Here is a 15,823-nt window from a genome sequence, read left to right as displayed (position 1 = left end):
AACACAGACAGGAAGAGACATTAGTCCCAGTGATACTCCTCATTACAGATGAAACACAGACAGGAAGAGACATTAGTCCCAGTGATACTCCTCATTACAGATGAAACACAGACAGGAAGAGACATTAGTCCCAGTGATACTCCTCATTACAGATCAGACTGGAAGAGACATTAGTCCCAGTGATACTCCTCATTACAGATGAAACGCAGACTGGAAGAGACATTAGTCCCAGTGATACTCCTCATTACAGATCAGACAGGAAGAGACATTAGTCCCAGTGATACTCCTCATTACAGATGAAACACAGACAGGAAGAGACATTAGTCCCAGTGATACTCCTCATTACAGATGAAACACAGACAGGAAGAGACATTAGTCCCAGTGATACTCCTCATTACAGATCAGACAGGAAGAGACATTAGTCCCAGTGATACTCCTCATTACAGATGAAACACAGACAGGAAGAGACATTAGTCCCAGTGATACTCCTCATTACAGATCAGACAGGAAGAGACATTAGTCCCAGTGATACTCCTCATTACAGATGAAACGCAGACAGGAAGAGACATTAGTCCCAGTGATACTCCTCATTACAGATGAAACACAGACATGAGTTGACGATGTGGTGAATCCGGAAACTGAAGCTCCGCACTCTATAGTCAGTCGTATGACCAGTGGACGCTTCAGTGCCTGGAGTCAGTTAAGAATGAAAAGCACTGCATGGTCAATCCAACGTCCGCATCGACCGTGAAGAATTTACGGCGATACGGCCTCTGCAGAAGTCCGGACATTCATACTTTTTTGCGCAGGGCAGTTGTCAAGGAAGTGAGTTGGTGTTTATACAGGACCTCCCCGCCCTCCACCTACCATCAACCAATCATGTCGCTGCGGAGCTATACGGAGCCCTCTGCCTTTGTCAAAACGTTTGTTGAGGCTCCGAGCGATGAGGTACAGAGCTCAATTTGACATCGGCATGAGTCCGGAGGCTCCAAAATTGAGTGACACCTTCCATGCGGTTTCTCCGACCACATTTTTTCGGATCAAGCCTACATTGGCTCTTAGAACAGCAGTCCCGGTGTCTGGACACCGGAGAAGCATGATGATATTGGTCTGCTTTTTTAGATTGTATTAGAATAATGTATTGTTTTTTTTTCTCCCTGATTTCTCCTGACTCCTTACAGGCATCTTTTTGTTGCCGACCCCAAGGCAGAATACCCAGACACCCTAGCCTTGACCTTTGACCCTGTAACCCGTCACCTGACCTGTGTGTACAACGATCACAGCGTGTACGTGTGGGACGTCCGTGACATCAAGAATGTGGGGAAGGTCTACTCTGCCCTCTACCACAGCGGCTGTGTCTGGAGTCTAGAGGTGTGTGTGTGCTGTCTTTGTTGTTGTTACTCAGGCATTTCTCAGCTTCAATACAGCTGTTTTCTGTATCATATGGATGGAGACAATTATAGCCCCTCTACTGTATGTAGCCCCTCTACTGTATGTAGCCTCTCTACTGTATGTAGCCTCTCTACTGTATGTAGCCCCTCTACTGTATGTAGCCCCTCTACTGTATATAGCCCCTCTACTGTATATAGCCCCTCTACTGTATGTAGCCTCTCTACTGTATGTAGCCTCTCTACTGTATGTAGCCTCTCTACTGTATGTAGCCTCTCTACTGTATGTAGCCTCTCTACTGTATGTAGCCTCTACTGTATGTAGCCTCTACTGTATGTAGCCCCTCTACTGTATGTAGCCCCTCTACTGTATGTAGCCCCTCTACTGTATGTAGCCCCTCTACTGTATGTAGCCCCTCTACTGTATGTAGCCCCTCTACTGTATGTAGCCCCTCTACTGTATGTAGCCTCTCTACTGTATATAGCCTCTCTACTGTATATAGCTGTATATAGCCTCTCTACTGTATATAGCCTCTCTACTGTATATAGCCTCTCTACTGTATGTAGCCTCTCTACTGTATATAGCCTCTCTACTGTATATAGCCCCTCTACTGTATATAGCCCCTCTACTGTATGTAGCCTCTCTACTGTATATAGCCCCTCTACTGTATATAGCCTCTCTACTGTATATAGCCTCTCTACTGTATATAGCCTCTCTACTGTTTATAGCCTCTCTACTGTATATAACCTCTCTACTGTATATAGCCTCTCTACTGTATATAGCCTCTCTACTGTTTATAGCCTCTCTACTGTTTATAGCCTCTCTACTGTATATAGCCTCTCTACTGTTTATAGCCTCTCTACTGTATATAGCCCCTCTACTGTATGTAGCCCCTCTACTGTATGTAGCCCCTCTACTGTATGTAGCCCCTCTACTGTATGTAGCCCCTCTACTGTATGTAGCCCCTCTACTGTATGTAGCCCCTCTACTGTATGTAGCCCCTCTACTGTATGTAGCCCCTCTACTGTATGTAGCCCCTCTACTGTATGTAGCCCCTCTACTGTATGTAGCCCCTCTACTGTATGTAGCCCCTCTACTGTATGTAGCCCCTCTACTGTATATAGCCCCTCTACTGTATATAGCCTCTCTACTGTATATAGCCTCTCTACTGTATGTAGCCTCTCTACTGTATGTAGCCTCTCTACTGTATGTAGCCTCTCTACTGTATATAGCCTCTCTACTGTATATAGCCTTTCTACTGTATATAGCCTTTCTACTGTATATAGCCTCTCTACTGTATATAGCCTCTCTACTGTATATAGCCTCTCTACTGTATATAACCTCTCTACTGTATATAGCCTCTACTGTATGTAGCCCCTCTACTGTATGTAGCCCCTCTACTGTATATAGCCCCTCTACTGTATATAGCCCCTCTACTGTATATAGCCCCTCTACTGTATATAGCCCCTCTACTGTATATAGCCTCTCTACTGTATGTAGCCCCTCTACTGTATGTAGCCTCTCTACTGTATGTAGCCTCTCTACTGTATTTAGCCTCTCTACTGTATGTAGCCTCTCTACTGTATATAGCCCCTCTACTGTATGTAGCCTCTCTACTGTATGTAGCCTCTCTACTGTATGTAGCCCCTCTACTGTATGTAGCCCCTCTACTGTATGTAGCCTCTCTACTGTATGTAGCCCCTCTACTGTATATAGCCTCTCTACTGTATATAGCCCCTCTACTGTATATAGCCCCTCTACTGTATATAGCCTCTCTACTGTTTATAGCCTCTCTACTGTATATAGCCTCTCTACTGTATATAGCCTCTCTACTGTATATAGCCTCTCTACTGTATATAGCCTCTCTACTGTATGTAGCCCCTCTACTGTATGTAGCCCCTCTACTGTATGTAGCCCCTCTACTGTATGTAGCCCCTCTACTGTATGTAGCCCCTCTACTGTATGTAGCCCCTCTACTGTATGTAGCCCCTCTACTGTATGTAGCCCCTCTACTGTATGTAGCCCCTCTACTGTATGTAGCCCCTCTACTGTATGTAGCCCCTCTACTGTATGTAGCCCCTCTACTGTATATAGCCCCTCTACTGTATATAGCCTCTCTACTGTATATAGCCTCTCTACTGTTTATAGCCTCTCTACTGTATGTAGCCCCTCTACTGTATGTAGCCCCTCTACTGTATGTAGCCCCTCTACTGTATATAGCCTCTCTTTTTACTGTTGTTTTTATTTCTTTACCTATTGTGTGAAGGTAAGGTCTACTACACCTGTTGTATTCAGCATTTCACTGTCAGGTCTACTACACCTGTTGTATTCAGCATTTCACTGTAAGGTCTACTACACCTGTTGTATTCAGCATTTCACTGTAAGGTCTACTACACCTGTTGTATTCAGCATTTCACTGTAAGGTCTACTACACCTGTTGTATTCAGCATTTCACTGTAAGGTCTACTACACCTGTTGTATTCAGCATTTCACTGTGAGGTCTACTACACCTGTTGTATTCAGCATTTCACTGTGAGGTCTACTACACCTGTTGTATTCAGCATTTCACTGTGAGGTCTACTACACCTGTTGTATTCAGCATTTCACCGTGAGGTCTACTACACCTGTTGTATTCAGCATTTCACTGTGAGGTCTACTACACCTGTTGTATTCAGCATTTCACTCTGAGGTCTACTACACCTGTTGTATTCAGCATTTCACTCTGAGGTCTACTACACCTGTTGTATTCAGCATTTCACTGTGAGGTCTACTACACCTGTTGTATTCAGCATTTCACTGTGAGGTCTACTACACCTGTTGTATTCAGCATTTCACTGTGAGGTCTACTACACCTGTTGTATTCAGCATTTCACTGTGAGGTCTACTACACCTGTTGTATTCAGCATTTCACTGTGAGGTCTACTACACCTGTTGTATTCAGCATTTCACTGTAAGGTCTACTACACCTGTTGTATTCAGCATTTCACTGTGAGGTCTACTACACCTGTTGTATTCAGCATTTCACTGTGAGGTCTACTACACCTGTTGTATTCAGCATTTCACTGTGAGGTCTACTACACCTGTTGTATTCAGCATTTCACTGTGAGGTCTACTACACCTGTTGTATTCAGCATTTCACTGTGAGGTCTACTACACCTGTTGTATTCAGCATTTCACTGTGAGGTCTACTACACCTGTTGTATTCAGCATTTCACTCTGAGGTCTACTACACCTGTTGTATTCAGCATTTCACTGTGAGGTCTACTACACCTGTTGTATTCAGCATTTCACTGTGAGGTCTACTACACCTGTTGTATTCAGCATTTCACTGTGAGGTCTACTACACCTGTTGTATTCAGCATTTCACTGTGAGGTCTAACAAATAAATAAACTTTGATTTGGAAAATGGCGCATCACTTTCCTAAGATATTACTGTTTTTTGTTTGTTTTAAATTTAGACATACCCGGACATGGATCTGTCCCGCTCCTGTCTGCCCCCTGGGTCTTTCCTCACCTGCTCTTCAGACAACACCATCCGGCTGTGGCACAGCGACCCAGGACTGGTGCAGGGAACCAGCTGCCTGCGTAACCTCTACAGCCACGTGAGTCTCAATGCAACAAGGCCAGGACCTCGGTCCAACCTGCCAATGTCGTGGCATTGTTCATTAATTCATTCTTGGATTAGAAATGACTACCCACACATATGAACTACAAAAATCTCTGAAACTGGAAACACTTTAAGCAGCAACTGTCAGAGCAGCTCACAGATTACTGCACCTGTACATAGCCCACCTATAATTTAGCCCAAACAACTACCCCTTTCCCTACTGTATTTTATTTATTTATTTTGCTCCTTTGCACCCCATTATTTTTATTTCTACTTTGCACATTCTTCCATTGCAAATCTACCATTCCAGTGTTTTACTTGCTATATTGTATCTACTTTGCCACCATGGCCTTTTTTGGCCTTTACCTCCCTTCTCACCTCATTTGCTCACATTGTATATAGACTTGTTTATACTTTATTATTGACTGTATGTTTGTTTTACTCCATGTGTAACTCTGTGTTGTTGTATTGTGTCGCTGCTTTGCTTTATCTTGGCCAGGTCGCAATTGTAAATGAGAACTTGTTCTCAACTTGCCTCCCTGGTTAAATAAAGGTGTTCTCAACTGGCCTACCTGGTTAAATAAAGGTGTTCTCAACTAGCCTACCTGGTTAAATAAAGGTGTTCTCAACTTGCCTACCTGGTTAAATAAAGGTGTTCTCAACTTGCCTACCTGGTTAAATAAAGGTGTTCTCAACTTGCCTACCTGGTTAAATAAAGGTGTTCTCAACTAGCCTACCTGGTTAAATAAAGGTGTTCTCAACTTGCCTACCTGGTTAAATAAAGGTGTTCTCAACTAGCCTACCTGGTTAAATAAAGGTGAAATAAAAAATAAAAAAACATACTGGTTTTATCTGTCCGTTTGTGTGCTGGTCTAGGATCTGTTGAGGATTGTGTACGTGGGGGAGGATACCCAACACCTTCAGACGGATGGGGAGAGAGGAGAGGGGGGCGGGATGGACGCTAAGTCAGGGATCAGAGTCCTGGGCATCAGTCCTGATGGACAACATCTGGCGGCTGGAGACCGCAACGGAAACGTACAGTAAGCGCGCACACACACAGACACACACACACAGACACACACACACAGACACACACACAGACACAGTCAACATGACCACATCAACTAAGATATCATGTGTTCTCCTGTCCAGTATATTTGGTCTACAGTTCATGGATCAGCTGCAGAAGATTGAAGCCCACGACTCTGAGGTGCTGTGTCTGGAGTTCTCCCCTGCAGAGACGGGTGAGTTCTGACCCCTGGGGAGACGGGGCGGTGAGTTCTGACCCCTGGGGAGACGGGGCGGTGGGTTCTGACCCCCGGGGAGACGGGGCAGTGAGTTCTGACCCCCGGGGAGACGGGGCGGTGGGTTCTGACCCCCGGGGAGACGGGGCGGTGAGTTCTGACCCCCGGGGAGACGGGGCGGTGGGTTCTGACCCCCGGGGAGACGGGGCGGTGAGTTCTGACCCCCGGGGAGACGGGGCGGTGAGTTCTGACCCCCGGGGAGACGGGGCGGTGAGTTCTGACCCCCGGGGAGACGGGGCGGTGGGTTCTGACCCCCGGGGAGACGGGGCGGTGGGTTCTGACCCCCGGGGAGACGGGGCGGTGGGTTCTGACCCCCCCGGGGAGACTGGGGGTGTTACAAACAGTCTGTCTGCATTTATATTTATATATACGGTATGACAGTGGATGGAAACGTGGTGTTTGTTCCAGGGCTTCACCTGCTGGCGTCGGCCAGTCGAGACCGTCTCATCCACATCTTCAACATGGAGAAGAGCTACAGTCTGGAGCAGACCGTCTATGACCACTCTGCCTCCATCACCGCTATCAAGTTCACTGGTACACACACACACACACGGAGAACAACACACACAACACACACACACACACACACACACACACACACGGAGAACAACACACACACACACGGAGAACAACACACACACACACGGAGAACAACACACACACACACACACACACGGAGAACAACACACACACACACACACACGGAGAACAACACACACACACGCAAAATAACAGAACCAAAATACAGTGAGGTGTTGTTTCCAGAGTCAGCCATACTAGTACGGCACCCGGAGCAAATTAAGGTCAAGTGCCTTGCTCAAGGGCACATCGACACGTTGGTCACCTTTATCGCCTTGTGTATTCAAACCAGCGACCTTTCAGTTACTGACCCAATGCTCTAACTGCTAGGCTTCCTGCAGCCCTAACACACACACACACACACCGTACGAGAAGTAGACGAAACCCAAACAGACAACGTGCATGTACTATGGTGGGGGAGGCTGGGGAAGAGACATCTAACTAGGGATTTGTGTCGGCCTGTTTTTTTTGTGTGTTGTAGGAGTCAGCCCAGAGGTCCTCATGGTGAGCTGTGGTGCTGATAAGAGTATCTACTTCCGCACTGCTGAACAGGTGAACCTCTATTTACCCTCGACCCTCTCTATAGAATATATATCCTCTATTTACCCTCTTCCCTCTCTATATAATATATATCCTCTATTTACCCTCGACCCTCTCTATATAATATATATCCTCTCTATTTACCCTCGACCCTCTCAATATAATATATATCCTCTCTATTTACCCTCGACCCTCTCAATATAATATATATCCTCTCTATTTACCCTCTTCCCTCTCTATATAATATATATCCTCTATTTACCCTCTTCCCTCTCAATATAATATATATCCTCTCTATTTACCCTCTTCCCTCTCTATATAATATACACTGCTCCAAAAAATAAAGGGAACACTTAAACAACACAATGTAACTCCAAGTCAATCACACTTCTGTGAAATCAAACTGTCCTCTTAGGAAGCAACACTGATTGACAATAAATGTCACATGCTGTTGTGCAAATGGAATAGACAACAGGTGGAAATTATAGGCAATTAGCAAGACACCCCCAATAAAGGAGTGGTTCTGCAGGTGGTGACCACAGACCACTTCTCAGTTCCTATGCTTCCTGGCTGATGTTTTGGTCACTTTTGAATGCTGGCGGTGCTTTCACTCTAGTGGTAGCATGAGATGGAGTCTACAACCCACACAAGTGGCTCAGGTAGTGCAGCTCATCCAGGATGGAACATCAATGCGAGCTGTGGCAAGAAGGTTTGCTGTGTCTGTCAGCGTAGTGTCCAGAGCATGGAGGCGCTACCAGGAGACAGGCCAGTACATCAGGAGACGTGGAGGAGGCCGTAGGAGGGCAACAACCCAGCAGCAGGACCGCTACCTCCGCCTTTGTGCAAGGAGGAGCAGGAGGAGCACTGCCATGAGGGTGGTATGAGGGCCCGACGTCCACAGGTGGGGGTTGTGCTTACAGCCCAACACCGTGCAGGACGTTTGGCATTTGCCAGAGAACACCAAGATTGGCAAATTCGCCACTGGCGCCCTGTTCTCTTCACAGATGAAAGCAGGTTCGCACTGAGCACGTGACAGACGTGACAGTCTGGAGACGCCGTGGAGAACGTTCTGCTGCCTGCAACATCCTCCAGCATGACCGTTTTGGCGGTGGGTCAGTCATGGTGTGGGGTGGCATTTCTTTGGGGGGCCGCACAGCCCTCCATGTGCTCGCCAGAGGTAGCCTGACTGCCATTAGGTACCGAGATGAGATCCTCAGACCCCTTGTGAGACCATATCCTGGTGCGGCTGGCCCTGGGTTCCTCCTAATGCAAGACAATGCTAGACCTCATGTGGCTGGAGTGTGTCAGCAGTTCTTGCAAGAGGAAGGCATTGATGCTATGGACTGGCCCGCCCGTTCCCCAGACCTGAATCCAATTGAGCACATCTGGGACATCATGTCTCGCTCCATCCACCAACGCCACGTTGCACCACAGGCTGTCCAGGAGTTGGCGGATGCTTTAGTCCAGGTCTGGGAGGAGATCCCTCAGGAGACCATCCGCCACCTCATCAGGAGCATGCCCAGGCGTTTTAGGGAGGTCATACAGGCACGTGGAGGCCACACACACTACTGAGCCTCATTTTGACATTGTGACTCCAAATCCAGACCTCCAATGGTTGATAAATTTGATTTTCATTGATAATTTTTGTGTGATTTTGTTGTCAGCACATTCAACTATCTAAAGAAAAAAGTATTTAATAAGAATATTACATTCATAAGATGTGTTATTTTAGTGTTCCCTTTATTTTTAGTGTTCCCTTTATTTTTAGTGTTCCCTTTATTTTTAGTGTTCCCTTTATTTTTAGTGTTCCCTTTATTTTTTTGAGCTGTGTATATGTCCTCTATTTACCCTCTCTATATAATATATACCCTCTCTATTTACCCTCTCTATATAATATATACCCTCTCTATTTACCCTCTACCCTCTCTATATAATATATACCCTCTCTATTTACTCTCTACCCTCTCTATATAATATATAGTCTGAATGGTCATATACCCCTCTCTATATATAATATATATAGTCTGAATGGTCATATACCCCTCTCTATATATAATATATAGTCTGAATGGTCATATACCCCTCTCTCTGCATAATATATAGTCTGAATGGTCATATAGCCCTCTCTCTGTATAATATATAGTCTGAATGGTCATATACCCCTCTCTATATATAATATATAGTCTGAATGGTCATATACCCCTCTCTCTGCATAATATATAGTCTGAATGGTCATATACCCCTCTCTCTGCATAATATATAGTCTGAATGGTCATATAGCCCTCTCTCTATATAATATATAGTCTGAATGGTCATATACCCCTCTCTATATATAATATATAGTCTGAATGGTCATATACCCCTCTCTATATATAATATATGGTCTGAATGGTCATATAGCCCTCTCTATATATAATATATAGTCTGAATGGTCATATAGCCCTCTCTCTGTATAATATATAGTCTGAATGGTCATATAGCCCTCTCTCTGTATAATATATAGTCTGAATGGTCATATACCCCTCTCTATATATAATATATAGTCTGAATGGTCATATACCCCTCTCTATATATAATATATAGTCTGAATGGTCATATAGCCCTCTCTCTGTATAATATATAGTCTGAATGGTCATATACCCCTCTCTATATATAATATATAGTCTGAATGGTCATATACCCCTCTCTATATAATATATAGTCTGAATGGTCATATACCCCTCTATATAATATATAGTCTGAATGGTCATATACCCCTCTCTCTGTATAATATATAGTCTGAATGGTCATATACCCCTCTCTATATATATATATATATATATATATATATATATATATAGTCTGAATGGTCATATACCCCTCTATATATATATATATAGTCTGAATGGTCATATACCCCTCTATATATAGTCTGAATGGTCATATACCCCTCTCTCTGTATAATATATAGTCTGAATGGTCATATACCCCTCTCTCTGCATAATATATAGTCTGAATGGTCATATACCCCTCTCTATATATAATATATAGTCTGAATGGTCATATACCCCTCTCTATATATAATATATAGTCTGAATGGTCATATACCCCTCTCTCTGTATAATATATAGTCTGAATGGTCATATACCCCTCTCTCTGCATAATATATAGTCTGAATGGTCATATACCCCTCTCTATATATAATATATAGTCTGAATGGTCATATACCCCTCTCTCTGCATAATATATAGTCTGAATGGTCATATACCCCTCTCTATATATAATATATAGTCTGAATGGTCATATACCCCTCTCTATATATAATATATAGTCTGAATGGTCATATACCCCTCTCTATATATAATATATAGTCTGAATGGTCATATACCCCTCTCTATATATAATATATAGTCTGAATGGTCATATACCCCTCTCTATATATAATATATAGTCTGAATGGTCATATAGCCCTCTCTCTGTATAATATATAGTCTGAATGGTCATATAGCCCTCTCTCTGTATAATATATAGTCTGAATGGTCATATACCCCTCTCTATATATAATATATAGTCTGAATGGTCATATACCCCTCTCTATATATAATATATAGTCTGAATGGTCATATACCCCTCTCTCTGTATAATACATAGTCTGAATGGTCAAATTAAAATGCATTCAAGTTTGAATTGCAGCATTAACCCACCTCTCTGTCTCCCTCCCTCCCTCTCTCTGTCTCCCTCCCTCCCTCTCTCTGTCTCCCTCCCTCCCTCTCTCTGTCTCCCTCCCTCCCTCTCTCTGTCTCCCTCCCTCCCTCTCTCTGTCTCCCTCCCTCCCTCTCTCTGTCTCCGTCTCTCTGTCTCCCTCCCCCCTGTCTCCCTCCCCCTCTGTCTCCCTCCCCCTCTGTCTCCCTCCCTCTCTGTCTCCCTCCCTCTCTGTCTCCCTCCCTCTCTGTCTCCCTCCCTCTCTGTCTCCCTCCCTCTCTGTCTCCCTGTCTCTCTCTCTCTCTCCCTCTCTGTCTCCCTCTCTGTCTCCCTCTGTCTCCCTCTGTCTCCCTCTCTGTCTCCCTCTCTGTCTCCCTCTCTGTCTCCCTCTCTGTCTCCCTCTCTGTCTCCCTCTCTGTCTCCCTCTCTGTCTGTCTCTCTGTCTGTCTCTCTGTCTGTCTCTCTGTCTGTCTCTCTGTCTCCCCCCTTGTCTCCCTCTCTGTCTGTCTCTCTGTCTTCCTGTCTCTCTGTCTCCCTCCCTGTCTCTCTGTCTCCCTCCCTGTCTCTCTGTCTGTCTCCCTCCCTGTCTCTCTGTCTCCCTCCCTGTCTCTCTGTCTCCCTCCCTGTCTCTCTGTCTGTCTCCCTCCCTGTCTCTCTGTCTGTCTCCCTCCCTGTCTCTCTGTCTCCCTCCCTCCCTGTCTCTCTGTCTCCCTCCCTCCCTGTCTCTCTGTCTCCCTCCCTCCCTGTCTCTCTGTCTCCCTCCCTCCCTGTCTCTCTGTCTCCCTCCCTCCATGTCTCTCTGTCTCCCTCCCTCCCTGTCTCTCTGTCTCCCTCCCTCCCTGTCTCTCTGTCTCCCTCCCTCCCTGTCTGTCTGTCTCCCTCCCTCCCTCCCTCTCTGTCTCCCTCCCTCCCTCTCTGTCTCCCTCCCTCCCTGTCTCTCTGTCTCCCTCTCTCTCCCTCCCTCTCTGTCTCCCTCCCTCCCTCCCTCCCTGTCTCCCTCCCTCCCTGTCTCCCTGTCTCCCTCCCTCCCTGTCTCCCTCCCTCCCTGTCTGTCTGTCTCCCTCCCTCCCTGTCTGTCTCCCTCCCTGTCTCCCTCCCTGTCTGTCTCCCTCCCTGTCTGTCTCCCTCCCTGTCTGTCTCCCTCCCTGTCTGTCTCCCTCCCTCTCTGTCTCCCTCCCTCTCTGTCTCCCTCCCTCCCTCTCTGTCTGTCTCCCTCCCTCCCTCTCTCTGTCTCCCTCCCCCTCTCTGTCTCCCTCCCTCCCCCCCCCTCTCTGTCTCCCTCCCTCCCTCCCTGTCTCTGTCTCCCTCCCCCCTCCAGTCTTCGGAGGGTCTGAACTTTGCCCGTAGTCACCACGTAGTAGAGAAGACCACTCTGTATGATATGGACCTGGACGCTACACACACACACACCGCCATCGCCTGTCAGGACCGGAATATCAGGTACACACACACACACCGCCTGTCAGGACCGGAATATCAGGTACACACACCACCATCGCCTGTCAGGACAGGAATATCAGGTACACACACCGCCATCGCCTGTCAGGACAGGAATATCAGGTACACACACTGCCATCGCCTGTCAGGACTGGAATATCAGGTACACACACCACCATCGCCTGTCAGGACAGGAATATCAGGTACACACACCGCCATCGCCTGTCAGGACAGGAATATCAGGTACACACACCGCCATCGCCTGTCAGGACTGGAATATCAGGTACACACACCGCCATCGCCTGTCAGGACCGGAATATCAGGTACACACACCGCCATCGCCTGTCAGGATCGGAATATCAGGTACACACACCGCCATCGCCTGTCAGGACCGGAATATCAGGTACACACACCGCCATCGCCTGTCAGGACCGGAATATCAGGTACACACACCGCCATCGCCTGTCAGGACCGGAATATCAGGTACACACACCGCCATCGCCTGTCAGGACCGGAATATCAGGTACACACACCGCCATCGCCTGTCAGGACCGGAATATCAGGTACACACACCGCCATCGCCTGTCAGGACAGGAATATCAGGTACACACACACCGCCTGTCAGGACCGGAATATCAGGTACACACACCGCCATCGCCTGTCAGGACAGGAATATCAGGTACACACACACCGCCTGTCAGGACAGGAATATCAGGTACACACACACCGCCTGTCAGGACAGGAATATCAGGTACACACACCGCCTGTCAGGACAGGAATATCAGGTACACACACACACCGCCTGTCAGGACAGGAATATCAGGTACACACACACACCGCCTGTCAGGACAGGAATATCAGGTACACACACACACTGTCCTGTCAGGACAGGAATATCAGGTACACACACCGCCTGTCAGGACAGGAATATCAGGTACACACACACCGCCTGTCAGGACAGGAATATCAGGTACACACACACCGCCTGTCAGGACAGGAATATCAGGTACACACACACACCGCCTGTCAGGACCGGAATATCAGGTACACACACACACCGCCTGTCAGGACAGGAATATCAGGTACACACACACACCGCCTTTCAGGACCGGAATATCAGGTACACACACCGCCATCGCCTGTCAGGACAGGAATATCAGGTACACACACACCGCCTGTCAGGACAGGAATATCAGGTACACACACACCGCCTGTCAGGACAGGAATATCAGGTACACACACACACCGCCTGTCAGGACAGGAATATCAGGTACACACACACACCGCCTGTCAGGACAGGAATATCAGGTACACACACACACTGTCCTGTCAGGACAGGAATATCAGGTACACACACCGCCTGTCAGGACAGGAATATCAGGTACACACACACCGCCTGTCAGGACAGGAATATCAGGTACACACACACCGCCTGTCAGGACAGGAATATCAGGTACACACACACACCGCCTGTCAGGACCGGAATATCAGGTACACACACACACCGCCTGTCAGGACAGGAATATCAGGTACACACACACACCGCCTGTCAGGACAGGAATATCAGGTACACACACCGCCTGTCAGGACGGAAATATCAGGTACACACACCGCCATCGCCTGTCAGGACAGGAATATCAGGTACACACACACCGCCATCGCCTGTCAGGACAGGAATATCAGGTACACACACACCGCCATCGCCTGTCAGGACAGGAATATCAGGTACACACACACACCGCCTGTCAGGACAGGAATATCAGGTACACACACACTGCCTGTCAGGACCGGAATATCAGGTACACACACCGCCTGTCAGGACAGGAATATCAGGTACACACACACACCACCATCGCCTGTCAGGACAGGAATATCAGGTACACTCACACACATTTTGTCTCGCTTGCTGTCCAATAGTACGCTGTCTTTCCTTCTGACTGTAGGCCCAGCTTCCAAATATACTGTAGGCAATACGATTTTAAAAACAATCCACAACTTATTTAAAGCTTGGGGAAGCTAATGATCCTTTGTTGCCAAATCACGGTTATATTAGCCTATTTTGAGTGATTTTATTTCTAGACTACTGGTTTCAATGGTATATGTCTTTATAAAATAATAGACAACTGGTTTCAATGGTATATGAAAGTCTGTATAAAATAATTGTCTCCACGGATATGGTTGGATTTTGTCTAGGCTATTTTGAAGCAAGGTAAAACATACCTCATAATATGTAGTGAAACCTTCATGTTGCAAACCATATTAAGTAGCTATATGAAAAGGCCTCCAGCTCATAGCATAGTGGTGTGTGATGTGCTGATGAAGACTGCCTTCAGTTGACTATGCATTTGAAAGCGCACTTCAATTACCAATAAAATATAAAACAACAACAACTTATTTACATAAGTATCCAGACCCTTCTCTGAGACTTGAAATTGAGCTCAGATGCATCCTGTTTCCATTAATCATCCTTGAGATGTTTCTACAACTTGATTGGAGTACACCTGTGATAAATTCAATTGATTGGACATGATTTGGAAAGGCGCACACCTGTCTACATAAGGTCCCACAGTTGACAGTGCATTTCAGAGCAAAAACCAAGCCATGAGGTTGAAGGAATTGTCCGTAGAGCTCCGAGACACGATTGTGTCGAGGTACAGATCTGGGGAAGGGTACCAAAACATTCCTGCAGCATTGAAGGTCCCCAAGAACACAGTGGCCTCAATCATTCTTAAATGGAAGAAGTTTGGAACCACCAAGACCGCCCGGCCAAACTGAGAAATCAGGGGGAGAAGGGCTTTAGTCAGGGAGGTGACCAAGACCCCGATGGTCAAAGGCACATGACAGCTCACTTGGAGTTTGCCAAAAGGACATTGACCCTAAGCACACAGCCAAGACAATGCAGGAGTGGCTTCGGGTCCCTGAATGTCCTTGAGTTGCACAGACTTGAACCTGATCCAACAGACCTGAAAATAGCTGTACAGTGAAGTTCCCCGTCCAACCTGACAGATCTTGAGAGGATCTGCAGAGAAGAATGGGAGAAACTCCCCAAATACAGGTGTTCCAAGCTTGTAGCGTCATACCCAAGAAGACTGGAGGCTGTAATCACTGCCAAAGGTGCTTCAACAAAGTCCTGAGTAAAGGGTCTGAATACTTACAGTGCCTTGCGAAAGTATTCGGCCCCCTTGAACTTTGCGACCTTTTGCCACATTTCAGGCTTCAAACATAAAGATATAAAACTGTATTTTTTTGTGAAGAATCAACAACAAGTGGGACACAATCATGAAGT

General features: G+C 46.6%; 1 protein-coding gene and 1 long non-coding RNA gene across 2 annotated transcripts in view; both read left to right on the top strand.

Annotated features, from left to right (window-relative positions):
• The window catches only part of LOC139382688 (WD repeat domain 62), a 61,052-nt gene that overhangs the window by 13,237 nt on the left and 31,992 nt on the right, over positions 1-15,823 (top strand). The window contains exons 9-15 of the mRNA XM_071126780.1: positions 1,182-1,371; positions 4,848-4,991; positions 5,873-6,036; positions 6,149-6,240; positions 6,709-6,834; positions 7,361-7,431; positions 12,419-12,540. Coding sequence (XP_070982881.1) covers positions 1,182-1,371; positions 4,848-4,991; positions 5,873-6,036; positions 6,149-6,240; positions 6,709-6,834; positions 7,361-7,431; positions 12,419-12,540 — 909 coding nt within the window. The remainder of the gene's footprint in view (positions 1-1,181; positions 1,372-4,847; positions 4,992-5,872; positions 6,037-6,148; positions 6,241-6,708; positions 6,835-7,360; positions 7,432-12,418; positions 12,541-15,823) is intronic.
• On the top strand, positions 13,863-14,457 carry LOC139382689 (uncharacterized). Its single transcript, XR_011628650.1, has 3 exons — positions 13,863-13,918; positions 14,337-14,370; positions 14,415-14,457. It is a non-coding gene; the product is annotated as an uncharacterized lncRNA (long non-coding RNA).

The sequence above is a fragment of the Oncorhynchus clarkii genome, chromosome 24 (genome assembly GCF_045791955.1).
Source record: "Oncorhynchus clarkii lewisi isolate Uvic-CL-2024 chromosome 24, UVic_Ocla_1.0, whole genome shotgun sequence".
Taxonomy (NCBI): domain Eukaryota; kingdom Metazoa; phylum Chordata; class Actinopteri; order Salmoniformes; family Salmonidae; genus Oncorhynchus; species Oncorhynchus clarkii.
The sequence above is the reverse complement of the archived record's forward strand: the minus strand, read 5'-3'. Positions and strand labels throughout refer to the sequence as shown.